The 27991-nt window shown below is 50.0% G+C and overlaps 1 protein-coding gene across 6 annotated transcripts in view; it reads left to right on the top strand.

Moving 5' to 3' along the window:
* Positions 1-25175, top strand: part of SMARCA2 (SWI/SNF related, matrix associated, actin dependent regulator of chromatin, subfamily a, member 2) — a 168736-nt gene extending 143561 nt beyond the window's left edge. For 3 of the 6 annotated variants that reach the window (XM_058657292.1, XM_058657291.1, XM_058657293.1), the window contains exons 28-34: positions 399-616; positions 9688-9780; positions 17677-17782; positions 18140-18241; positions 20875-21007; positions 23924-24066; positions 25115-25175. In XM_058657292.1, the coding sequence (XP_058513275.1) occupies positions 399-616; positions 9688-9780; positions 17677-17782; positions 18140-18241; positions 20875-21007; positions 23924-24066; positions 25115-25150 (831 nt within the window). In that variant the 3' untranslated portion in view covers positions 25151-25175. The remainder of the gene's footprint in view (positions 1-398; positions 617-9687; positions 9781-17676; positions 17783-18139; positions 18242-20874; positions 21008-23923; positions 24067-25114) is intronic. The other 3 variants (XM_058657297.1, XM_012928891.2, XM_058657294.1) reach the window with 2 other exon arrangements.
* The last annotated feature ends 2816 nt before the right edge of the window (positions 25176-27991 follow it).

The following is a 27991-nucleotide window of genomic DNA, read 5'->3' as shown; positions in this document are numbered from 1 at the left end:
TTTACCCTTTCTTTGCTTGTAGTAAGGAAACAATTAGATTCTTTTTCTCATGCGGAGCTCAAATTGCGTTTGGATTCACTTACCCTCCACCTTAGTGTACAGAAAGCTTCATGTTTGTCCTGTAATTTTTTTTTTTTTTCTTTTTTAACTACGGTTATTCTGGGCCTGTTTTGTTCCTGAAGCAGATTTGGTTAAAAGAGGCATTTATCATCAATATGGTGGCCTGCCTTTTTAGTTCTGCCTCCACGAATTGCTATGAATTTTGATTTGTTCTGTTTACTCCGTTGTAATTACTAAAAAGCTGCTGTATGTATGGATCTGTAACGTACATGAAACGTATAGATTTGTCTTGGTTATCTCCTCACCTGGATTCCCTCTGCTTTGTCTCTGACGCACAGGCCATTGAAGACGGCAATTTGGAAGAAATGGAAGAGGAAGTACGGCTGAAAAAGAGAAAGAGGCGAAGAAACGTGGACAAAGACCCCGCCAAGGAAGATGTGGAAAAGGCGAAAAAGAGACGGGGCCGCCCCCCAGCGGAGAAGCTCTCGCCCAACCCCCCGAAACTGACCAGACAGATGAACGCCATCATTGACACTGTCATCAACTACAAGGACAGGTGAGTGGCGGATCCTGGCGCCCCGAGCCTCCGGCCCCTATGGAGCAAGGCGGACCAAGTTGGCAGTTGGTTCTTGAGTTTCTTGCTGCTTGGGACAAATGGCCTTCTCTCCAAACGTGTGAGTAACCTCCTACCATGTTGCAAATGGCCACCCTGCCATTTTGATTTTTTTTTTTTTCTAAAAGTCTAAACTGAAGGAGGACATTTGAAGGTTTGTTGTGATGACAAAGTAAGTTTTGTGTGGGGGGAAAATTAATTGTAACATGCTTAAGGTACCTACTTCCTGTCAAGGTTCTTTAGACAGACAGACACTCCCTGAAAAATAGTGTTCCGTCATTCTGTCCAGCGCTTGTGCGGGTGAGAACTTCTCCCTTGCTCCTAAGAAAGTTGTACAGTCGGTGTGGCATTTCAGCAAGGTTTCTGTCTCCCGTGCAAAACTTTTGCATGTGAACTTGAGAAAGCTGTGCTGGACACTCCCCTCCCCACCCCACCTCCTACTATTTTAAACAATGAGTAATTATTTGAAAATGAAAACAAAGTGTTTTGAAGGTGCCAGCCAGCACTGTCTGGAAGGATAAACGAGTTAGGCTGCCTTTGGTTAACTGATAATCACGAGATGGCTATCCTGCTTGGCAGGTGGCACCTCATGTCGTTGGAAAGGTGGGTCGGTAACAGATCAGATACATTGAGTAATGGTGATATTACTTCGTGTCAAGGCTTTTTTTTTTTATGGCAACTCTCGGTATACCCGCAGGTGTTCAGCGCTCGTGGCCAAGGTGGGAGTGCCCCATTTGGTACGTCTCTTGTATCAGGAAGGGGACCCTTGTTGGAAAGTCTGACAGCCAGAGACTTAGTATTGTCAATGTGTTGGCTGTTGAGACCTGGCTCATCTGTAGGGAGTTTGCAGAAATGCTGAAAACGGAGGAGGGGGAGAAGGAGGAGGAGCTGTTTGGCGAAGACTTCAAGGTTTCCTGGTCCCTCTTCATGGGCCCTGCCATCTCAGGTTGCTTGCTAGTTCTGTTTGCAGTTCTAGGGCAAGTGTATGCCCCCAGAAGCATTCCCCAGAACAGCCCCATCCCCCTGGGTCCAGACCAGCTGCTCATTGACACAAGAGCAATGATAGACATCCAGAAGAAGAAGAACTTGACCACAAGCCCAGCATGAACATGAAATTTTTTCCCGTGAAACCAACCCTCAGGAGCTCGGTCATGTTTCTGTTGGCTCCGGCAGGCTCCAAGGCAGTCCACTGGCTGGATGTGCCTTGGAGAGCTGGAAGCTGGGGTCTTTAATGTTGACTTGAGTTGGCCGCTGGTATAGAGGGAAATCCCACCAAATAGAGAGCTTCACTCCGCAACTTCCTCCCACTTGCTTCCTGGCCTGGGTCTCGAAGATTGCAGCCTCTGTGTCTCTAGCCAGATGTGCCTGGATGTCTGACGGGCGTGTGCATTACTTGTTGCAGGAGTCTGCAGCTGCTGGAACCCTGAGAAGGGGACCTAGAAACGTACAAGGTGGGGTGGGGCTGCGGGGCAGGGGGAGGGTTGATGTATGTTGAAAAGCTGGGCCTTGCATTGCAGTGCAATGGCTGCGGTTTTTCTCCAAGGATATAAAAAGGAGTCACTCGCTGCAGGGGCTGCGGGAATCCACATACTGCCAGGGAGGTTCCTTCATATTGATTTTAGGGGTTCAAAATTAGCAAATGCCTGGCCCCCAAACAAGTTATTGCATTTGGAGTAAAAGCTTTTTCAGGAAGTTTCCCCTTTCCAGCCGCTTCCCGTTTTTCAAAACTTCAAAACCTGACAGCATCATCATCACCATCATCGTGGGCTGAACTTTTGCTAAGGGCCCTGTCATTGGCTGGAGCGACCAGCCGATGTCTGGGGCGTCAGGCGCTGGGTGGCCGCCCGCCAGCCAGCCAGCCTCCGTCACGCGGCGCTCCTCTCTGCCATTTGTCAGGGAACCGCTCTTTCACATCTGGCTCACTTGACGCATTTCTGTTTCCCCTGCTGGCTTGCTCTGGGGAGGCCTCTGGAATTCCTGGTGTTCAGGGCTAGAATCCCTTTCCTAGAAACCATCCCAGACCAGGAATGCTGGGAGGCAGTGTCTCTGAAAGCCCCTGGCGGGGGGCACAGCACACGGGCGGTCTTGGTAGGTGCTTGTCGTCTTGGAGTTGCCAGTGTTGGGAAGCCCTCGTGCCTGGGTGGCTGCATGGCCTCCCTGAGCCTCAGTTTCCCTGTCTCCAGACAACACCTGCTCTCAAGAGCCATGGTGAGTCACTGACCGCGCATGTGGCCAGGCCCTGGAACAGCTTAATTGTTACTAATCATCCTTCCACACTATTTATAGCCCATCAGGTGAGTGAGTGGACCTCCGGGCACGATAAAGACTGTGTCCTTGTTGAGCCTGGTTTCCATGGTTTTGTTCCCAGAAAACGCAGCCTCCCCAGGATTGAGGAAGGAGCAGGGAGCAAACAAGATTTCAGTGTTTCGGCTGACCTTGACCGAGTGGTCATTTTTCTGCCACCTGGCTTTAAGGATTTCTCTTCTTCCCTCTTCTGCGTGTGAACATGTTGCATTGGTCCGGCTGGCAAATTTACAAGCCCCGCCTATTCCATGGATGTCTCATGTTGCCTGTTGGCAGTCCCTCGAAGGGGAAAAAAAATCTCTGGCTCTATTTATATTTTGTGTTTCTCTGTCCCCAGCTCAGTACCCACGTAGGAGGCACTCATATTTAGGAGGGCCTTAATTAGACAGAATGGCATATTTTGGGGTTTAGAAAATGGTCCCAGGAACTTGTACATCACTCTGCCTGAAGATATTTACACCATTCGAGTCAGTTACTAAAATTGTAACTCAAGCTACCTGGGAAAGAAAGACCCAAGACCCATTCCCTCAGTCAAATTGAGCCCTGACAAGCCGGGTGGATTTAGCGGCACGTTAAATAAGAAGTGTCATCTATATTTAACTGATACAGAAGAAGAAATAATTAGCTCTCAAGAGACAGTTGTTGAAAAGTTTCTTGTTGGATTCTGGGACACATGCATCTTGATATTTTTAGGAAGAACTAAGATAATTTAAGCATCGATGGATTGCTTGTGTGATTTCAGTGCCGGGCTTTGTTTGCTGGACTTGGTGGTGTTTTTATTTGAAAGATGGGGGCGCACAGAAACCACGCAGGCACAGAGAAGTCTTTCATCCACCTCCTATTTCCCCAAGATCCACAACTTCCAGGAGCCTAGAGCCAGAAATACAGTATGGGTGTCCCATACACGGGTAACAGGGACCCAGGTACTGAGCCATCACCCACTGCTTTCCTTTAATGTACAACAGGGGGAAGCTGGGACCGCAGCACACATTTTTTGAGACACAGTGTAAGCAAACTCCCATCCACTGGTTCTCTCCCAGAAATGTCCACAGCAGTTGGACAGCCGCGGCTGAGCCCGGGAAGGAGCCGTAAGCTGGGAACACAATCCCGCTCTTCCTTACGGCCAGTAGGAATCCCGTGACTTGAGCCAGTAGGGGCAAACTAAGATAATGGGTCAGAGTTAGCGTTCCTAGGCTGGAGTCTTAAGTACTAGGCTAACCAGCTGCTTCTATAGGCCTTGTGGGGTTTTTTTGTTCATTTTGCTTGTTAGTTTAAAAATAAGGTACATGAGAGCTCCTTTGACCCCGAGGAGCTGCCCAATGTGGAAGCATGCAATCCTGCCATCATGGTTGCTGTGTGACAGTGTTGGTCTGCTGCTGGCTCCCGTTTTATAATTTCCTCAAGGAGAAAGTGTTTTCAAGTGCTACCCGAAGGTTTTGTTTTCTGCTGATTTGTAAAGCTTTCAAGGGGTCATTTCTAGAGCGAGTATTGGGCAATGCAGCTGACGTGGTTCCTTGGATCTCCGCATCCTCCATGGGAGGACCTGGTTCCTTCATGTCTGATATAGTTTCCTACCAGTACACATCCAGGGAGGTGGTGGATCATGGCTTTACTTGTTAGGTTCCTACCATCCATATGGAAGAAGCAGACGGAGTTCAGGCTCCTGGGCTCTGCCGGGTCTGGCCCCATCTTTTGCTGGTTTTTGAAAAATCTGGGGGATAGAATATTGCACTTCCGGCACTACCTCCTCACCACCTCTGCCCTCATTCCCCTGCCTTTCAGGTTAAATGAGGGGTAAAGTTTCAACAGCCATATTCTTAATGTATACAGTAGTTACGGTTGATTCTTCGGAAAGGGATCCATCCTAGTTCGCGTGTTTGTCCCCTTGACACTTGACCCTGGAACTGGGTGTGGAATTAGATGATGAAAGGCAGGCTCTAGCAGAGCTGTTCCGAATCTGTAGACGTGGTTTATGGATGCTTGGGTTGGAAGGGAGTGTTAGCTGTGTCCGTCGCGATGGCTGCGGCCCAGATGTTTCCACCTGTGCCGCCTCTGGCGGCTGATCACACAACCTCCACATGCATGGCTCCGCGTCAGCTTGGCTGCTGCGGGACACGGTTCATGACACTCAAGAGCGGCAGGCCTAAACAAGCTGCCCGTAGAGTGAGACGGCCTCAGCCTGCTGACTTCCTAGTTGTTCCAAGAAATATCCTTGGAGACGTGTACAAACCAGCCCAGCCACCCGAGAGCCGCCTTGCTTCAGGTTGAGACACCTTGCTTTGCTCTCTGAGTGAAGCCCGAGAGTTTGGCCATATTGCTCTCTGCTTGCGTTGCGTGCGTCTTATTTAAAACCTGTCCCTTGGGACCCCAAAACTGTGAGGTGGTGGTTCATGGCACAATGGTTTGGTGTTTGATTCTGGACAGCCAAAACATGAGAGAATATAACTTCAGAGTACACTTAGTGATTTCATCAACCTTGACCCAGAGGTAACTCCTATTGCACGGGTGGCTTACTGAAACCACCTCCTGCCCCCACCCCCCTCCTCCTCAAAACGCAGCCAACTCCTTTGTACATGAACAGAAGAACCACGATTAAGCGTTAATTTTGTTAAACCCTGGCCTGTTGGTTTTATTTCTTTCTCTTTTTTCCTTTCAAGATTGATTTATTTGAAAGTCGGAGTTTAGAGAGAGAGAGAGAGAGATCTTGCATGTGCTGGTTCACTCTGCAGAGGTCTGCCATGGCGAGCACTGGGTCAAGTGAACCCAGGAACTTTTTCTAAGACACCTATGCGGGTGGCAGAGGCCAAGTCATGGCAGCCATCTGTTGTTGTTTCAGGGATTTAACAGGGAGGTGGATCGCAAGTGAAGCTGTCGGACCTTGAACCGGTGCCCATATGGGATGCTGGCATCACGGGCCTCAGCTTTGCCTGCTGTATCACCGTTCCAGTCCCTGATTCTTTTGGTCTTCAGGTCTATTGACAGGAGTCTGAAACTGTATTCCTCTGTATTTGATAAACTACTGTCTGAAAGCTTTAAAAGAACTAATAGGCAGTTGTCCATACGGTGTCCCTGAAAATGCCCGCAGATGACGCGGCCGGAACAGCGGCATCCTTCCTGATGATGATTAACTGGCAGTGAACTCTGAGGGCCATGTTGTCACGTCACCCACATTTATCTATCCTCCCTCAAGGTTATCAGCAGAGGCTCAAACCCCGGGCCCCGCCACGTTTCTAGCCCTTCCCATCTATCAGCCTTGGAAACCCCCCCCCCGCCGCCGAAGTGAAATGAGGTTAGCTTGCTGTAGCTCTTTCTAAGAGACCTCCCGCTGGGGCTTAATGATGTTATTTATCTTTTTCTAAATAGCCCCCATGGCATCCGAATCATTTTTTTTCTAGGTTTTTACCAGAGAGGGGGTCAGCATCAGATAGAACAATCTCAGGTTGCCCTTCTGGTTTTGAGATGGGGAGCCAGGGTTGAGGGGGCAGGGACATGTGGTTATCTCCAGTCTTCTGATTGCCATTTCTGTTCTCAGCGATTTCCTAAACGTTATTAGCAGAAGCAGTTGGCAGGCTCTTTCAGGGTGAAATTAGTTTGCAACTGGACACTTGAAATCGCTTGATGTGGCTTGATCACCACGCTTCTCTATCGGCTCTCCTATCAGGAGTTTTGTTCAGCGTCACCCCCCACCACCAACCTTGCCTGTCCAAACTCGTCTTCATTCTTACTCGTGAAGTGTCTGACGACAGAATGAATCAAGCGTCTTCGCCTCCCCGTTCTCTGGGGGACTGTTGGAAAGTAGTTTGTGGGACGGGGCCTCGTGTGAGGACCTAGCCTGGCCACCTGCAAAGGACCAAGATGGCAGGTCCGATTGGGATGAGTGGGAAGGTATAGGTACACAGATCCTGCCTGGGCTGTGGGACACAGGGCATGTGACTTGATGCCTCCATATAGTCTTCAGTTGCTGCCTGTCTAATGCCTCCCCAGGAATGTCGGTAACCCTCAGCCTCTTGTTATCACACACACACGTATAAAATCACACCCAACATTATTCCCTTGTACCATTTTTGTTTTGGTTTGTGGTTTTTTTGGCCCTCCCTCCTCTCCCCTATGACCCCCAACCCCACCAATCCTTATCTTAAGGAAGTGACATTTCTCTGCCAGATGCTAGTCTCTCTGTGTTGTTATGAGGCCAGACAGTCAGGCCTTTCTGTCTGTCTGTCTCTCAGTTATTTACTGTGTGTTCTGTGAAATGCCCCCAGGATCCTGCTAGGTTCTCCATCACACATCCTGACCCTGGCGTCACCATCACCTGAGGTCCCAGCTGGGAAACAGGGAGAGCGATCCCAGGGGTGCGTCTCATTTCTGACACGCACTTCTGACGCAGAGTGTCGTCTGCCACCTCGTGTGCGGGTCTTCACGCAACTTCCCCCCCACCCGCCACTACAGGCCTGGCTCAGGACAGGTGCCACCTGTCCCCCTGCGAGGCCTCTGATCTGGGCATCTCCCGCTTCCCTTCTGAAGTAAGGGTCTGATCAGGTTGTCCTGCTGCTTGGGAACTCCCAGTGGCTTCCCGTGGCCTCACTAAGTGACACTCCGAGCTGCCAAGGGAAGAGTCTCGCACAGTCCCAACCCAGCAGCCCTCCATGCTGGTTTGCCCAGCTTACTTGCCACATGTCAGGCATCATACCTAATCCTGTGTGTAGGGAAGGGGGCATCAGAAAGTTCATGGAAACCAGAATTGAAGGATAGCTTTGTTGTGGTGCAAAAATATGTCTTAATCCCATGCATATGTTTTTTTTTTTAAAGATTTAGTTATATATTTAGAAAGCAAAGTCACAGAAAGGGAGAGACAGAGAGATAATCTGTGCCCTGGTTCATCCGCCACGTGGCTACAGCTGCTGGAGCTTGTACACAAGGCCAAAGCAGCCAGGAACTCCTCCTGGGTCTCCCAGATGCGCATCAGAGGCCGAAGCACTCAAGCCGTCTTTGACTGCTGCCCCAGCACATTGGCAGGGAGGTGGCTCAGAATTGGAGCAGGTGGGACTCGAACCGGCGTTCATTTGGGATGTCTGTGTCTCAGACGGCAGCTTAACCTGCCGCAGCATGACACTGGCCACACACAGCTTTATTCAACATCGCGTATTTGTTTGAAAAAACAAGGAGATTTTCCTTCCGCTGATTCAGTCCCCCAAGTAGTCATACAGAGCTGGGGCTGAGGCAGGCTAAAGCTGGGAGGCATGGTCTCATCCCAGGACTCCCACGTGGCCGTCAGGGACCTGTATTCCCCAGAGCCTACCATTGCACAAGAAATTCACGCCAACTTTTTTTTTTTTTATTACAAAGTCTCACAAGGAAGCCGATCTTTTTCCTTTCAGATTTATTTTATTGTTATTGAAAAGTCAGATATACAGAGAGGAGGAGAGGCAGAGAGGAAGATCTTCCATCCGTTGATTCGCTCCCTAAGCAGCCGCAACAGCCAATCAGAACAGCTGAGCCAATCAGAAGCCAGGAGCCTCTTCTGGGTCTCCCAAGCGGGTGCAGAGTCCCAAGGCTTTGGGCCATCCTTGACTGCTTTCCCAGGCCACACGCAGGGAGCTGGATGGGAAGTGGGACTGCTAGGAATAGAACCAGCGTCCATATGGGATCCCGGTGTGTGCAAGGCAAGGAATTTAGCCACTAGGCTACTGCACCAGGTCCTCGGGCTTTTTTTTGTGGCCTGGGTTTTCATGAACTTTCTGAGATGTCCTTTCACCCCTCCATGTCTCCTCTTGCCGGTTTGTGCTGGCCTTTCTGAGTGCCTTCCGCCCTGCGAGAGCGTGCATGGGTCATCCACTCCTAGGAAGGGTTTGCCGCTAAGTGGCTGAGTGTGGGCTGTGCAGGCTGCAGGGAGGGATCTTCACCTAGAGAAAGAAGGGGACAGGATGAAGGATTTTCCCCAGGTGTGGTCAGCTACCCTGCAGCTGCTCCCCTGGGAAACACACACACACACACACACACACACACACACACACACACACACACTCTCTCTCTCTCTCTCTCTCTCTCTCTCTCTCTCTCTCTCTCTCTCTCTCTCTCTCTCTCTCTTCTCCCCCCGAAGTCCTCAGTGGGAGAGGCTGCTCCTGAAGTGTAGAAAGGCCAGACACCTCGGGTGATGGTTTATTTCCATTTCCGGTTGAAGATCATTCATTTTTGCACACTACTGTTCAAAAAAAAAAAATAGTTCTGGGAAGTCCAGAGGCTTGCAGTATCCTCTGTGTGCTGGCACCAAAGCCCCTGACCCCATGGCATCCCTGCCCTGCCCCACGGCTCCCCAAGATAAATTCTGTCCCCTTTGCAGCAGGAGCCAATGAACCTCTCCTCCATCCCCCACTCCCCCCGCCAAGTAAGTAGCTGCTATTCTGTTCTCTGCAGCTTGTGAAGGTGGATGGACTTGGGACCCTTAGAAAGAGGCGTTTCCATGTCTGTGAGAGAAGCTGCGTTTTGCGGGGGGAGGGGGCAAGGGGAACTCTGTCCTCTTTTTTTCCCAAGTGAGGTTCCCACTGCACCCCAATGTGATCTTTCTTGCTGATGACGAGTGAGGGGGACTGAAGCTTGGAGAAGGGAATGGATACTCCCCTGGGTCGCTCAAGCCAGAGGAGGAGGAGGAGGAGGAACTGGGCTGGGACCCAGGAGCCTGATCTGACAGTGATGTTCTTTCTACTCTACCGCAGGTGTAACGCGGAGAAGGTGCCCGGTAATTCTCAGTTGGAAATAGAAGGAAGCAGGTCAGGATCTGTCTTACATCCCCATGTCTCTAAACGCAGGTCTCTCTCGGCACACAGGACAGCCTGTTTCATGGGCTCAGCCTTTGCAAAGCAAATCTCTCTCTAGGGGACCTCTCTTCCCCCCTGGTAACTTGGAGTGGGCTACCTGGGCCACACACCTCTCATGGCTTTGCAGGTCATCTGCACTGAGTTTTCATCTGGGGGTGTCACAGGTGTCAGCAGCCCCCCCCCCGAAGCCCACCCTCCCTGAAGACAGGCTTCAGCCCCTCTCCCTTCAGCATGGGTTGCGTTTTATGTTCTCTCGGCTGCCTTGGCTTGTGAACTGCGTGCGTGGAGCCTGCTGGGATTCCATCTCCCGTAGGACATGGAGCAGCGTGTGTCATCATTCTGGGTCTGCATTTTCGAGCTAGTGGTGGCGTGCAAGGTGGGGGCTAACTTCCCATGGGTGCACTGGATTAGGTTTTGGGGTGTGACTGTGTGGCCTCCTGGCTGCAAAAGATCTTGTGTGTGCTAAGCCAGTCTGTTGAACCTCTGTGGGCCATTGCTTCCATGCAGTGCAAAGCAGAAATGCTTCTGTCCTTGGCACGGGGAGACAGGGATGTGGGTGATGCAGTGGGCACGGGAGGTATTACCGATTGAGGCAGTGTCCTGCCTCTGAGTACTGGTCACCCGCAGTGGCCTTCTGTGTCGTGTAAGGAGTTGCCATGCGGAGGATAACCTGTGTCTGCCCTGTGCGGGGTGGGAACAGCTGGCCGGGGCAGCCTGTAGCAGTGTGATGGTGGTTGCTGCTGTTCAGGAAACAGTGAGTGAGCCCTGAAACCAGACACACCACGTGGACACATCCCCTGAGAGAGACAGCAGGAGTTGCATACTGGCTTATGTTGTTGTTGCTTTGGACGTTGTGAGAAAGAACTCAAGTCTGGACTTGAATTTGGAGATTGAAACCACGATTCTCTTTCTGCCTCCTCCCCAGCTCCCCCATCTCCCCCGCCCATTCCCCATCCTCCTCCCCGCTCCCAAGTGGTGATGGTGAGCCTGGAAGTGGGGGGATGAAGGACTGTTAAGGGGACTCCAAGTCATGGCATCACGCCTGCACTTTCTAAAGGGAGATGATGGGGCTGTGGTGAGGACCTAGCCAAAGGAGTGCTTCCCGGAGCCCGCATTTCCATTGCCACATCCTGAGGCATAGCAAGGAGCTTGGGCGTTTCCTCCATGGGGCTCCGTGAGTCTCATGGAGACTCTGCCCTCCCTCCATGTGCTTCCTGTCCCGCTAAGCGTGAGATGACACTGTGGAGCCGGCAGGTGGCGTCCGGCTGAATTAACCCCTCTGTCAGGTTAGTTTTCTGTGCTCTGGGCAGTGTCTCTGTGTCCATCCTTGCGTGAGCATCACACGTACAGGAAATGTATACAATGTGGAACGTGCAAGCACAGCTGGAAAGCACCGCATAAGTGGGTAAGACAAGTACCTGGCATGGAGCAGGTGTGTGTTCTGGGGTAGGTTGTGGAGGAACTTCCTGAGGCGACTCTGGTGAGGGGAAGCGGGCGTGAACAAGGCAACAGTGTCCGGTGGAACGGATGAGCAGCCATGGGAGCCAGGGAAAGCAGGCTCCCTCTACTGCCTACTCCCATCTCCGTGTGCATAGGTGGTCAGGTCCAGGAAAGGGCAGGGGGGGTCAGCATGGGAGGCTGCAGAAGCAGCAACAGAAACCAGAGAGGCCCTGCACCCCAAGTTGAGGAATTTTGTTATTACCTGCTTAGACTGGGGTCTTTGAGGACAGCATTCTCGAACTGGTGGCATTGACTGTTTAGGACACCGGGCAAGCCAGTGCAGTGTCAGTATGCACTATCCATCACAGGGGGCAGAGAGGAAGGACGAGAGAAGGAGAGCCATGCCCAGGAAGCCCAAACAGGGAAATAAGTGGGAATAAGCGAAGAAATGATAGGGCCACAGTGATATGGCCAGATTCTTGGCCGGAGATTGAGGGGCCTGAGGCCTCGGTGAAGGCTGATGGGCCAAGGAGGCCTCAGTCAGTGGGGAGTGCTGTGAGATGGGCAGGAGGGTGCGCCATTAAAATGGGTATATGACAATGAGGAGGAATCCCCACCTCGAGGTGTGATTGACAAGACGTGGAGCAGCCTGGGTGGGAGGGGTGGAGGGAGAGGAGGAGGAAGACTCAGGTCTGTTTGTCTTGCATCTCTGCCCTGAGTGAGAAGTGAATGGTGGTGCCAGCTACAGTGATGCTGGCCACCCTCCAGCCCTAGTACAATAGCCCAGCCCCCGTGCATTCCAGCACAGAACCCCCAAGTCTTGTCCTCCGTGGCCCCACCCCCAAACCCTCTGATGTGGTGATGCCATTGGTTTCCACCACCCTCTTGAAGACCAGCCAGTGTACCTCTGGAGACGGGGTTTCTTGCCAACATCCTTGGCACCAGGTATTCCATGATTTCTCCGAGCGGGGGAGCGAGGCAGCCAGAATGGTTCTCAAAGCCAACCCCTTTTGTATGTTTGGAGACTAGAGTTAGGTTGGAGAACAGTCTTGCCCGACAGAAGAAGTGTGGCCACGTGGATCCACTGCTAGGAAATGTTAGCAGTAGGTACAGGGCCGGCTTTGGGTCATTGTTTGGGTCACAGCCAGAGGAGCCAGTGTATAGGATGCGCAGCTGTGAGTTCCCCACCCTGTGCGTTGATGGAATGGGGTCTTCCTCCTGCATGCTCAGAGACCCCGGGCCACCTGCAGGGTGAAGCAGGTTGGACAGGTGTTTCAATAGCTCAATCCACAACACCCACTTTCAGAGAACACTTAATAATCCCACTAAGGGAATATTTTGTGGAACACACTTTGGGAAAGGCTGAAGTGGAACAGGTGATCATGTGTTGAGGCCAGAGGGGAGTCTGCTCAGGGGAGGTGGATCCCAGGGATTGATTTTTGCCCTCATTAGAAATATTGATACTTGCAGTGCTGACTATGGTAGGCCACCTTGACTCCTGGAAACTTGGCACGTAAGACAAGCATTACCAATAGACAGCAGGTGCGCAGGCCACACATGAACTTCCTGGTCTGCTTTCAGAGACATAGGAAGCTTTCTCTAGCATCTCATATCAGCCTGGCCTCCAACACCCTTCCCTTGGTCTCTGCCTGTGAGACTCCAGGATCCCCTACTCTGAGGGAAGGACTTATGATTGGTTCACTCGCCAGATGGCTGCAATGCCCAGGGCCGGGCCAGGTCTAAGCCAAGAGCTTTGTCTGATCTCCCACATGGAAGGCAGAGGCCAAAGTACTTAGGTCATCTTTTCCCACTATTTTTTCTGGCTATGGGCAGGGAGCTGGATCGAAAGCAGAGCAGCCTGGATTTGAACCAATATGCATATGGGATGCTGGCATTACAGGCTAGCCCCACAAAGTAAATTTTTGTCTATCTCTCTTGTTAAACTGTTTTCAAAGTCACTCTATGGATGTCTCGAGCAAAAGTAGATTTCTCAGAAGGAAAGCAGTTATTTGGGTCTGTCCCTGGGAAATGCCCTTTGTTGCTGATCATGCGTGCTCCTTAAGGAACTCAAGCAGCCTTAGCAGGCCGAGGCAGCACCCCAGTGCCTGCTACCCAGCACCCCAGTAAGCAAGCATTGTTCTAGGCTTGGGTGCAGATAGAGAAGCACTACATTCAGTTTGCTGTGGTCCTAATTCAGGGGAGACCTATGAAGTGTTTGCACCGTTAAGAAAGGCAGACGTGGGACAGGCTTGCAGGGCAGCATGTTGCAAGGAAGGGAAGGTCAATCCCTTCATCTTGAAAGGCAAGGCTTCTCTGAGTCAGTGAGCAGGTGCAGAGATGAGACGGTGCAATCTGATGGATTGGCGGCCCAGGGAAGCAGCAGGTAGTTCAGCTTGCTGCACCTGGAACAAACGTCAAGTGAAATAAAAGTAGAACACGCTACTTCCCTGAGTCAGTACTTGTAAAAGCTCAAAGGATCGGTGAGAAGTACTGTCTGAAACACGTGCTAGAATGGTGGCCTGCAGACAGCACTCCCTGGGGTCTTGGGTCTCACTCCAGAGCCCCTACGAGTTGAAGCCATGAAGGCATTGAGGATATACATGATACCTTTGTCAAGGTAGATTGTGGTGGTTACAATGGAAAATCCAGTCATGGTGTAGTTGCGTGTGCAGGAGAATGAAAAGGTACCGGTTGGGAAAGCGCAGTGTTGATGGTAACAGTAACAGGTGGACACAGGTTCCTTCGATGACATTGACATCGAGTGTACGTTCCGTGGAAGTGACCCAACAAGAGTTTGTTGTAGGCTGCTTTTATTTAGGGAGACGATGATTTCCAATGACATTTGATTGTACAGCTTCCTGTTGGTGAGCAGGAGAACACTGTTGTGATTGATGCTTTGGGCATAGAGCTTCTGCAATGTTTGTACCTCTCTGCCAAAACATACTGACGTTCTGCTGTTTGCTGTGTCCCATCGGGGAGCTTGTCACCCCATTTCATGTCATAACTGGCACGTTTTGTTTTCATTCTTAAGCACCTCACTTCAGACACCACCTTTCCAACTGCTCATCCTTCTCCCCAAGTGGGAAGCATTTTTCGTAATCCTGGCTTGAACATTATTAAGTGTGTCCCCAGCGTGACCTTGTATACCAGGAGTGGAATTGCGACTCGGAGTGGGATTAGGTTTAGAACTCTGTATAAACCCTGGGTGCTGTTCTCATGTTCCTGCTGAGCCCGGCGAGTCCTCTGCAGCTCCTGACCACGGAGGCCTTTAGCATGCGATAAGCTCTTCTGAATGGCTCCCCCTTCCATGGACCAAAGCCGGCCCACCCATGCCTCTGTGTTTCCAGTGGGGCTAGGAAATCGTATCTCCAAGTTGATGGGTAAGAGTCAGCAGTGAATTGATCAGCTCAGAATGCTTTCTGGATATAAAAATAGAAAGTGTAAGGTATGTTTTCCAGAAATCCACATTAGGGATTCTTGTCCTAAAACAGCTTGGACTAGAGAAAAGCAAAAGAAAAAAACATTACATGGTATCAATCTTACTGCTTTCGATTAAACAGAAAAAAAAAAATAGTCACTAAAAGCTAAAAGGATAGCCTTCATCCTCGGAGACACTCCTCTGCTGCCCACAACAGCCCTGAAGCAGGACCAAGCTAAAGTGAACCATCCACAGCCCCCCATGGACCCACCCCTTGGCATGGATGGCAGCAAGACAAGCACAGAGGTCATCCCCTGCTGCCCCCCAGGTCCGTAAGCAGGAGGCTGGGTCAGAGGCAGAGGGGCGACTGTGTCTCAGCCAGCATGCTCTGGAATGCTCAACCCTCCTAGGCCATAGCCCCTGCCGCGGAGCCCGGTGTTTGAAGCAGGAAGTTTCTTACCCGACACTACGTCATCCCTCCAACCGTACCGGAAATGTCATCAGAGGCAGAGGTCATGTTATGTAATTGCATGACCAATGAAGAGGCACGGGAGGATAGTGGTGAAAATGTTGCCTTTTGGTGTAAAACTGAGCCCCGGTTGTGTGGGAGAAAGTGAGTTGCCCATGCAGGAGTCACGCAACACCGACACCTTGGACATCATGGCCATGTGTCGGTTCCCCTCTCTGCAGGGGTGAGGCGCTTGCCTGGTGCATCTGGTCCAGTACATTCTTTGAAATTACAGTCATGGGTTGCACTCTCCTTAACCTGAGATCAGTGATAGCAGGTGCAGCCTAGGAGGAAGGGCTCTCTGTGGTCACGGGAAAGGGGGGCCTGCGGATTAGTCCAAGCGTGTAAAAGTGGCACCCCCGACGAGCCCACATTCATGATACCATGTGCCATACTTTGGAAAAGTTCTGGCCTTGGAGAAAGAAAAATATCTGAAAAGGTATGCTGTAGGAGTTCCTGCCTAGCTCAAGTTTCAGGAAGAAATACCAGACATTCCACATTCTAGCAGGCAATTTCACTTCTTTTTTTTTTTTTTTTTTTTTTTTTTGCCTGCAACATAGGAAAAAGTAAGTTCCTATGGCAGTACTCTAGTGGCCTGTCCATGGGGCATCCTGGAAGTTTATGCCAGGGGTTGTACGCTGCCAGGGTCTCCCATAGCAGCTCACCACTTGTCAGGAGGAAGTGACTATAGGGGGCTGATCTGTGAGCGCAGAGAGTTGAGCAGTGACTACAGAAGAACCGAGTGGGGAACGGATACATCCTCAGCATCAGGAACATTAGGGAGGCGTCTCTGCTCTCACAGAGAATGGGTTTCTGAGCCCAAGATGGAATCAAGAATTCTCAGTGTCATGGGGTGAGGAAGGGGTTGGGGGCATGGGATTGGGAGTTGGGGGTGCTTGGGAGAGCAGTGGTCAGCAGTGCAGAGTGGGTTTGCAGAGACGGTGCACGCGACCCGGCGGGCTTGGAAACACACTCGTGCTGTCCTCAGGTGGCTTTCCAGGCCTGCTTCGCCCTTGTCCTCTGTCCTCAGTGTGGGGGACAGAAAGGAAAGCTCCCGCACAGTGGGACTTGGCTTTTGAACCGGAGTCGGCGTGTGTCTTTCTCCTCCTGGTACAGCCTTGGCGCCGAGTGTCGGAACATGTAGATCTGTTCTCGGTGGGCACCAACATGTCTGGACTTGCCCCCTTCATGGGTGGAGATTCCTCAGGGTCATAAAGCCCTTGCTATTAAAAGAAGTGGGCCATCAAGAGAGAATGACCACCTGTCTCTTCCCCTTTGTGCCGTTATAGAGGTGCCTGTTCCATCAGATCCAATGGTAGGCAGACTGGGCCCACTACACCTTGGACCCAAAATCGGGACCCTAGGGTGACAGCGACAGCGAGCCAGAAGGTCTTTGTCACAGGCTCCTCTGCTGTGTTAACGCATGGCAGCACAGTTGCATCGATTGGTCTTGGGGAGGGGGAGGAGGAGGAGGAGCAGAGGTGGCAGGGAGGGGGAGGGGGCACCTTGGTACTGGGCACAGTTGTCTGAAAAGCCATCCCTCCCCACCCCCTATAAATTGCAGTGCTCATCGGCCTTTTGTGTTCAGCCATGGTTTTCGTATTCATGAGGCCCCGAAATGCATTAAAAAAATAAACCAGTGACCCAGTATAGCAAGGCAAACACACGCTTCCCTCTGAGAGAGGATTTTCGGTTAATTTATGCAGGTCCCCTATGCTCTTCAGCATTTTCCCCACTGGTTGCTAGGCAACTGGTTGAGTTACTGCGCATGCCTTTTTCTCTATGACAACTGTCATTATGATTATTTTTTAATTACACAACTGGGACCGTGGATTAAAACGGCAGACTGTCACTTGGACCTTTGCTGCCTCTCACCTTCTCTCATTGTCAACACACGCTCCCAAAATCACTGTCTGAAATTTACAGGGCAGAGATGGATGAACCTTGGGTGGTGTTTGCCTCTGGCTTCACAAAAGGGAAGCGGAGATTGGCAGCTCTTGTGAATGACGACAGAGTGGCCCACCACAAGCCGTGATTGATCTGGGTGGGCCCCATCGGCACCTTGGATCCGGATGATGCGCGTCTTGTTCCTTTAAACCATGCCCACCGCCTGTGATGAACACTTCAAAACCTTGCATGGCTTGCCTATGTGTTTTTCCCAAATGACAAAGGGCTCTACGCGTGTGGCTGAATCAGCCCACCTCTTACTGCGTGGCGGGGTTCTCTGTTGTCCCAAGTGAAGTGACATGAAGGCGTTCCTGGGGCAAACGGTGACAGGGACAAGTGGACCCGCCTATGTGGATGGAAGTGGGACCTAACTAACTGCACTCTGGTTTTGAGGCTGGCAGAAGGGGCATGAAGGTGCCAAAGTGGCCACAAGAGGATCTTTCCCATAGGGGCGGCCCCATCTCCATGCCCAGGATGGAAGTCGCATCGTTGACGTTTGATGTGTAATAACCCATGTCCCTGGGGGGGGCACTTGATCTCCTGTCTCTGCTTGGTTGTTTCACCCACCCTACAGCTCCGGTCGGCAGCTCAGCGAAGTCTTCATTCAATTACCTTCAAGGAAAGAGTTGCCAGAATACTATGAATTAATTCGGAAACCAGTGGACTTCAAAAAAATCAAGGTAGCTACCTCATTGACCTATTCCTGCTTTTCAGGCCCATCAGGGAGTGTGTGTACCCTCAGGGGGAGAAGTTTAGAACCACAGCATGGCCATACAATCCCAACTGAGCACGCCAGCACCCACACCAGAGGCTTGCCACCCGAAAGAGGGGCTGCCCTAGTGCAAGGGCGCTCCGTGTTTCCCATCGCGGCTGCCGCCACCCTACTGGTGGGTGGACGTGGGCTCCGGGAGGTTGCCCTGTTGGGGTCACACGGTCTCTAACCCTCCTGGCTGGTTCCCTGAGAGCTCTGGAGCCCAAGGGGAAAACCAGGCTTGGTGAAGCCACGCAGTAATCCTGACCTCTTGTTCCTCTGTTAGGAAAGAATCCGTAACCATAAATACCGGAGCCTGGGCGACCTGGAGAAAGATGTCATGCTGCTGTGTCACAACGCTCAGACATTCAACCTGGAGGGCTCTCAGGTCTGTGTCTGTTGGGCAGGGAGGTCTTGGATCGACCCATTTGGCTTGGACTCACTGCCAGTACGCTGGCAGAGGGAAAATGTATAGCAACGTTCTATTTTCTATGGCGCCTACGTGTGTGCGTGCAGGCCTTGGCATTTTCCAGTTTGTTGCGTAAGGTAAGCTGTGCTAGCTGCGACTCAGGTCTCTACCCTCTAACTAGGGGTGGAATTCAAGCCAATCTTTTAAGGTAAGGCCGGCAGATTGACAGGACTGTGTTTTATTTGGACTTTGGTTTGTACTTGGGTTATTGTTGCATTTGGAGTTCAAACTATCTGATTTTTTTTTTTTGAAGTCCCTGATGGCCTTTTTAAAAATCCCTTTTCATCCGCTGAACTTCCCTTCTCTGGTGTCAGCAAATCCCAGAGCGCAGATGACAGTGAGTTGATGTCAGTGTCGGGAGGGCGGACGCCCTCACTTTGATGACGCCTCAATTACTGTTCACCTGCCCCAGGACCTCGCCCTGCCCCTTGCCCACCCACCTCCTCCTCTTCACGCAGGAAGGAACTAGAGGGCACCACACGTGCCCATGAACACACGGCTGAGCTGCCATGAACTCGCGCCAGCCTCTTTCCTCATCTGACTCTCCCTGCCTCCCCGTCAATTCCACTCATTGCGTTGGTGAACCTGGGCACCCTTGGGACGTGCCTTCCACCCACTGTGCACTTGCACGGTAATGGTTAGTGGTGTCTTAGCCAGGGTCGTAGAACCTGAAGCCCCCTCAAAGCCACAGCGAAGGAACAGGAGTCGGCCAAGAAGCTGTGAGTGGTAATGAACTTCAACATCTGCAGAAATGGCTGCATTCTTTCAGAATTCCCTCGGGGTTGCCTCAGCTCTCATGTCCTGCTCCATGCCCGTGCCCCTGGTCCTTTGTTTTCCCCTGAGTCTAAATCCCAGATGACCCCTGGAGAAGCTATAGGTTTCCCCAGTTCCTTATTGGACTGGGGGGGGGGGGGGTCATCTTTCTCCAAAAGGAGTATGTGCCTTCAGGGCAAGGACTTGAGAAAGCAATTGCTTTACTCAAACACCCGCTAAATGGCCATCGTGGCCAGAGCTAAGCTCATGCAAAGCCAGGACCCAGGAGCTTCTCCCAGTCTCCCACACAGGTACAGTGTCCCAAGGCTTTGGGCCGTCCTCTGCTGCTTTCCCAGGCCACAAGCAGGGAGCTGGAGGGGAAGTGGGGCAGCCAGGACACAAACTGGCACCCACATGGAATGCTGGCACTTGCAAGGTGAGGATTTAGCCAAGCAACTTTTGAGACTATGGTGAAGAGTTTGAAGAATCTGCTTAATTTTTTTTGAAGAACATGCGCGTTGGGTAACAGATGGCTAGAACTTTCCCACCTTGCAAAACTCAAGGGTTTGTGTCCCGTGGAAAAACCTCCCCTAGTCCCTGAGGAGCAGTCCTGCCTTTGTTTCTGTGAAGTAGCGCATTCCTTATAACGTAGAACTGTGTAGTAGTTTACTTCACTTAGCCTAAGGCCCTCCAGTGCATGTCTGTGGCACCATCCTTTTTATTGGAAAATCAGACATACAGAGAGGAAAATCTTTTATTCGCTGGTTCACTCCCCATGTGGCTACAGCGGCTGGAGCTGAGCTGATCCGAAGCCAGGAACCTGGAGCCTCTTGCAGGTCCCCCACACGCATTTGAGCTGTCCTCTGCTGCTTTCGTAGGTCACAAGCAGGGATCTGGAAGGGAAGGAGGAACGCCAGGATTAGAACCAGTACCCATATGGGATCCCAGTGCGTTCAAGGCAAGAACTTTAGCCGCTAGGCTACTGCACCGGGCCCACCATCCTTTTTTAACATCCATATTCCTTCATACATACTCCACATTTTGATGATCCATTCATCAGGGGATGGATGTTTGCGTTGCTGATTGTGGGTGACCTTAGCAAGGTCCTTTAAATGTAGCAGAGGTGGGATCACTGACCCCTCCTGCAGTGTTGCTTTAAGGCCTAGAGTGGGACAGCCCCTTTTCGCCTACATCCACCAGGAGTGGACCGAATGCACCTGCCTGGTACCTGCGCAATCAAGAATGGAGAACAGCTCCTCAGGTATAACACAACGGAAAGCAGGTTGCTTTACGGTGGTAGAACTCTTTGAAAGAACAATTCAAATTGAGAAATATGTTTGGCTTTGTTTTTGTGGTGTGTTTGCGTGCGTGTGTGTGTTTGAGAAGCAGAGCCAGTTCCTGCCAAGGCTAGGCCTGACGTCTGTCACAAGGAACTCAATCCCTGGACTATCACTCGCCGCTTCCCAAGCTCTGCCTTGAGTGGGGGAAGCTGGGAATCGAACCGGGGGTACTGCGAGGTGAGACAAAGGTAGCTTTTAACTGCCCAGGCTGAATAGCCACCTGCAGGAGATGTGGGTTTTCTTTACAGGTATTGCTTTTGGTTGACACAGATGAGAACATCTTATCCGCCCTCTGTGCCCCAGCACACAACACCCTTTCTAAGATGGTTTGGACTTTGGTCCCATCCTAATGGGTTTAGTACTTTGCTCTTTAGATGTCCAGCTGAAATTCCCATCCCGTCAGACTGTGTTGGGGACATTAACCCTCGAAGTCTAACAGGCACCACTTTGATCCTTCAGATCTACGAGGACTCCATCGTCTTACAGTCCGTGTTCAAGAGCGCTCGGCAGAAAATCGCCAAAGAGGAGGAGAGCGAGGAGGACAGCAATGAGGAGGAGGAAGAGGAGGATGAGGAAGAGTCTGAGTCAGAAGGTGAGCCCCCTTGCACCTGCTCAGCACTCCTGGCTGGGCCACCCTGGGCTGCGCCCAGCTGCTCACCTGTGAGACAGAAGTACTAAGAACATCCCGCAAGGATGAGGAGAGCTTAGGCTAGGCCCGCGGAGCTCACTCTGGCCCTGACATGCCGTGGGGGTGTGCACATTGGTATGGTAGCTCTCAACCCAGGAGGGCTCCCACCGTGTTAACCCACTGCTGGCCTCCAGCCCCAGGGCATGCGAGTGCAGCCGAAGGCCCCTCCTCCCACACGATGTGGCCCCCAAGACTGGCGCCCTACGGCGGCACCCCCATTTTGTCACCCTCGTGCCAGCTGTGTTGATAAGTTAAGGCTGCTTTTCAAAGTCTGAAATTCCTGTCTAATCACATTTTTACCCGAAAACCGCCCAGGAAATTCCATTCATTGCAGTCTGCTTCTAAAACAGTACAGACTTGCCTTTGAAAGGGAAAAAAAAAAAAAATCATTGGATTTCTAATTATATACTTATTCCACACGACTTCAAGGCAATCTTTTTAATGAAAAAAAATGTATTACCTAATATCTATTTCACATGCTGACAGAATGCCTGTGTGTGTTTTTATATGTACACGAAACAGTTTTGTAGTCTTGAGAGTGCTACTTACTCAAAACATCTCCAAATGAATGAATAGTTTGCCGTCTTGCCACAACAAACTATAGACTTCAGAAAACATTCCTGGAAAACAATGCATCCAACTTTTTGTTGTTGTTACAGAAGATTTGAAACCCATAGGGGCTTCAAAAATTAAAAGCTGGTTTTAGGGCTCACTGGTTGGCACGTGGGTTCAGCTCCCCAGACAGGCTGGACGGCTCTCCTAAGCATCTTTAGGTAATGGTGTAGGGTTACATCTTCCTAGCATCTGTGTGTCTGCCTTTCGCTGTTCATGGATTTTCCTCACTGCCATAGCAGAAACAGCTCCGTGTGCAGAGAGCGCTATGTTAGCGGTGGGACTGGCTGCTGGCAGCAGGCTCTGTTTTAGAGGCCCTGCCTCTTTAGGCACCCCCATTCGTAGGAAGGCTTCTTGCCATCTCTGTGGGACTCCACCCCAAACAGCTTTCAGCTGCAGACATGTGAGTACACAGGATCGAAGCCCGATATGGGGGGAGTATTTTCTGATGTGGATCTGTCCCTGTTTGGGTCGGTGGGAAAGCAGCTGCCTGCCTCCCTACAGTTTCCTGTAGATTGGCAGGGCTCTCTTGTTTGCATTCCCATGGACGAGGGACCCTGGGCACGTGTCTCCTAAGTCATTTGACAAAAGGAGTCTCAAAGTTTTGTGTGTGTGTGCTTTAAGCTTTCTTTATTCCACTCAAAAGTCAGTATTACATAGAGAGAATCTTCCATCTGCTGATTCACTCCCCACAAGGCCACAACAGCCAGAGCTGGGCCTGTCCAAAGCTGTGAGCCAAAAGCTTCTTCCTTGTCTCTCACATGGGTGCAGGTGCAAAGCCACTGCGCCTCCATTAGCAGGGAGTTCAGGAGGAACAGAGCCCCTATGGAAGCCTATGCCACATGCTGGGCCCCAGAGTCTGATTTTTCCCCTCTGAGACTCCTTGTGAGGGCCCAGCATAACAGCTTAAGCCACCCACTGCAGAACTGGTCCCAGGCCCAACTGCTCCACTTCCAATCCAGCTCCCTTCTGCTGATGGCCAGGAAGCAGCAGCAGATAACCAATATCTTTGAACCCATGCACCCCCACACTGTAGACCCAGAGGAAGCTGCTGGCTTCAGACTGGCCCAGCTCCAGCCATTTGGGGACCAAACCAGCAGATGGAAGATCTTTGTAACTCTGTTTAAAACAAAAAGTACCCTAGAGCTAGGATTCCCTCCCTGGTGATTTACAATAACATGATTATAGATAAAGCATGTTTATTTCATCACAGTTTCCAAACAATTTTGCACCAGAATAAATCCATCTTTTTCATCCACGTAACATTCTGCCCTATACTTTTAAAAATATTATTAACTACGTATTTTTTTTTCTAAATTCTGTTTTTCTAATAACTTTTTTGAAATACTACACTACCAGGAAACAAGACATCCTGACAACACTGTTTGGAATGAGCTAATCCGAAGCCAGGAGCACGCAACCTCTTCCTGGTCTCCCATGCAGGTGCAGGGTCCCAAGGCTTTGGGCTTTCCCAGGCCACAAACAGGTAGCTGCATGGGAAGTGGGGCCGCGGGATTAGAACTGGCACCCGTATAGGATCCCAGCGTGAATAAAGCAAGGACCTTAGCTGCTAGGCTATCACATTGGGCCCGGATCAGGTGATCTTTACTGCCTGGCTTTCAAAACTATTCTGCAACCAAGATCAACATCCCATAATTGCATGTTCTAGGAACTTTAGAAGCTGCTGCCTCACACAGGTTTCTCCCTCCCTAAAAAAAAAAAAAAATTTTTTTTAATCACCGCAAAGAGAGATTAGCCATGAGGGAGAGAAGGGTTTCCAGTTGCTCTTTCAGTATTTAAACTTAACTATGTGAATTTTCCTACTGCTGACATCAACCAGAGTGACCCACACACGATATACACAGTACTTAGTGAAATTTCCGGCTTTTTCTGGCTTTTTCGCAAGTCCTGGACACATCCCTTGGAGTAGCAAAGGCATCCCAGTTCCGTCTCGCACCAGGAGACAGCAGAAGGGTCCAGCTTCCCCACCCCATCTGAGGCTACGTCACCCTCTTGTGGCTTATGTCTGGTGGCATAACTTATCTGACTGGGAGGGGGGCAAGCTTAAGAACTGGGCAGGAGCACCGAGGTCAGATGGCCAATTTTCCTGGGCACCCTGGAGCGTCCGGGTCATCACCTGTCGGCTGCCCGTCTTCCTCTACCTACGGTAACAATTCCTCGTGGTTTGTTTCCTTTGTTTTTGCCTAGCGAAATCGGTGAAGGTGAAAATCAAGCTCAACAAGAAAGATGAGAAAAGCCGAGACAAAGGAAAAGGCAAGAAAAGGCCAAATCGAGGCAAAGCCAAACCCGTCGTGAGCGACTTTGACAGCGAAGAGGAGCTGGATGACAATGTAAGCGCTCCCAGGTCACAACCTTCGGATCTGTGCCTGATGTGACAAGATCTAGCACAAACATCCGGGGGCTTTGCGTGTTGCATTTTTAAAATCCTCTGCAGAAATTTTATTTGAAAAAAAAAAGCGGGGGGGGGGGGGAAGGTAGGGGACTTGGCTCAGTAGCTTTTCATCTTCCTACATGCGTGCTTAGAAACTGACCAATGAACACCTTACACCGCTCATTGCCCGGCGTGGTGTTCTCAGATACAACTGTAGCTAAAGGAAGGAGGAGAAAATATGTTCTGATGTCAGAGTTTGGACCTGGAGTGGCTACCTAAGGTGCCAGTGATGGAGGGGTACGGGGTCCTGAGACAGCTGCCTTCCTGTACCCCCTGGCATCAGGAGATGTCACTCTCCAGACAGACAAACCAACACCCAGCATTACGCCACCGGTCATCTAGCAAGTCAAAGCTGAGGTTACACTCTAAGCCAAGCCTGCGCCACAGAGCCCAGTGGTCTGTGTAACAGCTGGCAGAAAACTCCAGTACTGTGCCATTTCAGGCGGCCCCGCCCTTTCTTCCCACTTTCCTACTTGATCAATTTTTTTTTGTTTGTTTTCTGGAAACAGATTTCCATTTTAGTAGGAATTGGGAAAGACTCAGTCACCATGCCCAGTCTTAACCACTTGGCACAATTATTGTCAAAATACATTTTAAAAAGTCCTAGGTCTTCAGCCCACGTAGCAGTGGAAGCAGCCATCAAAAGCTTGACCTCGTCCCTCCCCTGAGTCATCTAAAACATAGGGCTCCAAATGGAAATTATTTAAAGCCACACTGAATGGCCTCAAACACTCAGGACAGCGGGGTGAGTATGGCACCAGGGTATTTAGTTAGACTCCTCCTGCAGGCCTCAAGGCTGTTAGTACCGCTTGTGTGTGTGCTCCATACACCTACACAAAAACTGGAAGCCTAGTCAGTTTCTCTCCTTTGCCTGTGCAGGACATATTAATGCATATTTTTTTAAATTCTTGGGATTCTAGCTCACTTCCTCTCGTTTTGACTTCTAGGAACAGTCGGAAGCGAGTGGGACCGATGATGAATGAACACTATGGACCTGTTGCCTCACCCTCCTCGGTAAAACTGACTCCCCCCTCCCCCTCGCCCTTTCTGCCCAGCGAGCCTGTTTGTCATAGAGGCTCCTGGGTTGTATCATCACCGTCTATAAACTAGCTTTAGGATAGTGTCAGACAAACGTATGATATCATGGTGTAAAAAACACACATGTGCAAACATTTGTAACATATTGTGACCAAATGGGCCTCAAAGATGACAAAGAAAAAAAAAAAACTTTTGATGGAAAATATGTGGGCGGATAGTATATTTCTATGGGTGGGTCTAATTTGGTAATAGTTGGATTGTGCCTGGTTTTATCACCTGTTCAGGTGAAAAGATTTTTTTTTTTTTTTTTTTTTTTTGGTCTTTTGTAACGCTGATAACCAGGAGAAGCCATTAAGAGCCACTGGTTATTTTTGATCAGGCAATTTTCAAAGTTTTTATTTGTTCATTTTTTTTTTTTACACTGTGGTACATAGAAGCAACTTGAATAGGTGAGAAATGTATAATAGAGTTCACCTACATGAACATTTTTCCATTTTATGCTGTACAATCTGAAAAGAAATGCTTTTGGAATTGTATAAGATTTATGTCTATTGTAAACATCGCTTTTTTTTTTTTTTTGCTTTGGATTTTAAAAAGAAAAAGTTTTGTTGAAAACGCTATTGAATACTGCAATCTATCTAGTGTCCTGGATGCTTTCTTTTGTCAACTTGTCCTCCTCTGTCACCAATGCGTTCTGTCTCCTCCTCCCTGAAGTGTACTTAACTTTGCTTTCTTTGCACAATGTCTTTGGTTGCAAGTCATAAGGCTGAGGCAAATAAAATTCCAGTAATTTCAAAGACCCGGATATGGCTGCTTTCCTAGCAGAGAGAGCTCAGCTGGACACTGTTGCCTGTTGTACCCTTTAGGCCCAAGGGGACAGCTGCCCGCAGGGCGCTGGGCAGGCTCTCACCATAGAACACTTAGGACAAAGAGGCAGCCAGTGTCTTGGAGTGGCCTACATGTGGCTGTGAACGGGGCCACAGGTAGCCACTGCTCAACCTCATCATGGCCTATGTTCTGTGAATGCATTGCCAAAAAAGAAAGAAAAAGATGAGGGGGCCCGGCACAACATTCATAGATAACATTCACACACAAACACAAGCTTTGCTTTCAGAAATTTTTAAACATTTTAGTTGTTTCTTCCTGTGTTTTTTTTGAGGTACCCCTGTATAAAACTCCCTAATTCTGTCTTTTGATTCTGAAAGCCATACAGAGTCACCAAGTACAAAACTTACATTCTCCCAGTTGTCCCACACCTCTCTTGCATTTGTTGTTAGCTAGAATCTTACCTGGGTTCATACTTTGCATTTGACTGCCATGTTTAGCTCAGTATCTGAAGGGTTTCCAAAAGCCAGCCCCAACAAGGGAGGGAGAGAGAGGGAGAGAGGGAGAGAGGGAGAGAGGGAGAGAGGGAGAGAGGGAGAGAGAGAGAGAGTGTGTGTGTCGCAGTTACTGAAAGTGAACTCCAACATCTGAGAATCAAAGCGCTGTATCTCCCTTCTCCGTTTGTTGCTAGGAATTATGCCAATCACAACAGGATGGGAGACTTTGGTGAGCAAATACAGTTTTCTGAGGTAGGTAGCTATTACAAACAGGCATCAGACTGAACTACGTGGTGTGGCTCAGGGCACTGGCAACATGATCCTAAATGAAATTATACCTACTTCTGGCCCTTGGTGGTTTCCAAGGAAACACATGAAGCAGCCTGTGTTCACTGGAACCATGTGTAGTTAAGGATGCAAAGGTTCGTGGAGCCCTCCCGTTCTCCAGAGGGGGGCTGTGTTCATGGCCTAGAACTGGAAGTCAGATGTGTGTTACTCCGGAGGTTGCCACAGATTGCAGTGGCACTGTAAATAGCGGGCAGACCAAGTGGCAGGTCCTGTAACTCGAAGCCTCCTAGTTGAGATGTGCCTTTAATGTTGTCAAAGATGTTGCTGTGTTAGGAATAATGCCCTGTGAATTAAATGCCATCCACGGAAAATCCAGAAAGTTTCCCAAAGCCAAAGAACAGTTTTAAGATGTTTTCTGAGGAGCCCTTTCTGATAATGACAGAATCAGAGCTGCTCAGAATGTTGTCTCGGGACCAGAAAGTCAAGCTGCTCACTTGGGAAACATAGATTTTCTGCCTTATCTTAGAGACCCTAAATGGTGGCCCAGCAATTTAACCTGCCCTCTGGGTGGTCCTGATACATACCCTAGTTTGAGAAAAATCACTGTTCTAAAGGTATCAGTCTTAATATGTATTACCCACAATTGCACTCTTTTGGAATAAAGCCATTTCATTGAGTTAGAACACTCATCCGAGCCTATACGTATACAACACACAGTTGTCTTTCTAAGAAAACAATATCAACATAAATGGGAATTACTGCAAAAGCTGAAACATTTTTGCTCTCTGAGGAAACATTTCCATCACGTATATACTACAAGGTGGCAATAGTCGTTTGCACTGGTTGATAAGGAATGATACTTGATGGAAATCTCTTTGGTATGCTCAGCAGAAAGACAGCAACACCTCCCCTTTTGCATAAGCATTACCTCAACCAGAATCTGCCATGAAGTCATACTGCACATATATACTGAAGAAATGGGAAAGTCTGCTGGCTTAAAATTTGCTAAGTAAGAGCTGCACCAAACCAGACACAGTACAGTTTCGATCCTTGCTGTGTGTGTACCTCAACACTCAAGTTTTCAGCTCTGGCTTGCTTGGGGGAACGGTCGGTCACAAGAAATGATGTCACAGAAACGACGAGATACAAGCCCGAGAGGGATCGGCTGACCCAACC

The sequence above is a fragment of the Ochotona princeps genome, chromosome 31 (genome assembly GCF_030435755.1).
Source record: "Ochotona princeps isolate mOchPri1 chromosome 31, mOchPri1.hap1, whole genome shotgun sequence".
NCBI classification, from domain to species: Eukaryota; Metazoa; Chordata; class Mammalia; order Lagomorpha; family Ochotonidae; genus Ochotona; species Ochotona princeps.
This window is presented reverse-complemented; position numbering and strand designations above follow the sequence as displayed.